General features: G+C 26.2%; 1 protein-coding gene across 1 annotated transcript; it reads right to left on the bottom strand.

Moving 5' to 3' along the window:
* Nucleotides 1-106: 106 nt before the first annotated feature.
* LOC124894813 (glutathione S-transferase U1-like) lies at nucleotides 107-421 on the bottom strand (the record flags this gene model as incomplete). Its single annotated transcript, XM_047405337.1, has 1 exon — nucleotides 107-421. A coding segment is annotated over exon 1 (315 nt), but the record flags the coding sequence as incomplete, so codon positions are not given.
* Between the last annotated feature and the right edge of the window lie 1,209 nt (nucleotides 422-1,630).

Below are 1,630 nucleotides of genomic sequence, written 5' to 3'. Positions count from 1 at the left end.
AATTTTTGCCTTTTTTTCTGAAACTATTGATAAATATTGTGCTCCATCAATTAAGATGTATCGTTCTCTCTTTTCTCACATAATTACACCGTCAATTGGTTATTACCTTGTCATCAACAAATTTTATCCAAAATCGCACTTTGGCTCGTTCATAAGGATCTTCAGGGAGGATGGGATTGTGCTTCCATGTCTCTTCAATGTATTCAAGTATGAATAGTGATTCTGCAATTGGTTTCCCATTATGAATCAAAACTAAAATCTTTTTATGAATTGGATTGTACTGCAACAACAAAGGATTTTTGTTTGGAAGATGTTCTTCTTGGTAGTCATATTCAATTCCTTTCGGTTTCAGTGCCCAATGAACCCTCAGAGCAAAAGGACTTGCCCAATATCCAAGCAATTTCACTTTCTCGCCTGCCATTGCTGATTCTTGTTGTGTAAAGGCTAGCTACTCAATTTCAGAGTCATATTTGTATTTTTTTTGTATGGTAATATACATGTGGATCAGATATGTATTTATTTTTGTATTTGTATTTGAAATATAGCTGAAATCTCAATTTTAGAGTCATATTTGTATTTTTTGTATGGTAATATATATGCGGATCAGACATGTATTTTTATTTGTATTTGAAATATTATTCTCGGTATTTGAAATTTTTGAACTCCATGTGGCATGTTCTTAGTTAAGTTTAAAGAAGTATTTGTATTTGTATTTTTATTAGTTTATAGGTCATGTGCAGTATATGTATTTTTTATACACATGATTATGTTGATATATATTTTTAGAGGGTAACATATATATAGTAGTATTTTTTAATGTTCATAATATGTATTATGTATTTTTTTATTTAGTTATATGTTTATGTATATAGTTATTGTTATTACTGTTTAAGATATGCATTTGTATTTATTATTTTATATGAGTCATATTTGTATTTCGCAAATACATATGAAGATATATATTATAGTTATGTTCGTTGATGTTTAATATGAATCTGATAATGTATTTCGTAAATACGTATTAGAATTATATTTATATTTTTTGTATGGTAATATACATATGGATCAAGTATGTATTCTGTAAATACATACGCAGAGCTATATGTATTTTGTACAGTGTTGGAATTGTTTTTGAACTGTTATGTCATTTTAGAGGGTAACATATGTACTTATTTATATTTTTTAACTATTTAAGATATGTATCATGTATCTTTTGATTACCTATATGTGTATGTATTTAGTTGTTCTTTTTGTATATACAAATGCATATTCATGTGTATTTTTGTACGGTGTTGGATTTGTCTTTGAATTGTTCTATGTCATTTTAGAGGGTAACATATATACTTATTTGTAGTTTTTACTATTTAAAATATGTATCATCTATTTTTTGATTACCTATGTGTAGGGCTGGGCATATTTTGGTTTAAACCGAAAAAACGAAAAAACAAATCAAAATTTTAATTTCGGTTTGATTTTTTAGTTTTTCGGATCGATTTCGGTTTTCAATTTTTGAAATTCGGTTAAACAATTTGATTTTTGGTTTTTCAAAAAAATAATTCGGATAAACCAATTAACTGAAATTCTATAAATAATTAATAATATGTACTTTATTATATATATATATATATAT

This window comes from Capsicum annuum, unplaced genomic scaffold, assembly GCF_002878395.1.
Source record: "Capsicum annuum cultivar UCD-10X-F1 unplaced genomic scaffold, UCD10Xv1.1 ctg77624, whole genome shotgun sequence".
In the NCBI taxonomy this organism is placed as follows: domain Eukaryota; kingdom Viridiplantae; phylum Streptophyta; class Magnoliopsida; order Solanales; family Solanaceae; genus Capsicum; species Capsicum annuum.
This window is presented reverse-complemented; position numbering and strand designations above follow the sequence as displayed.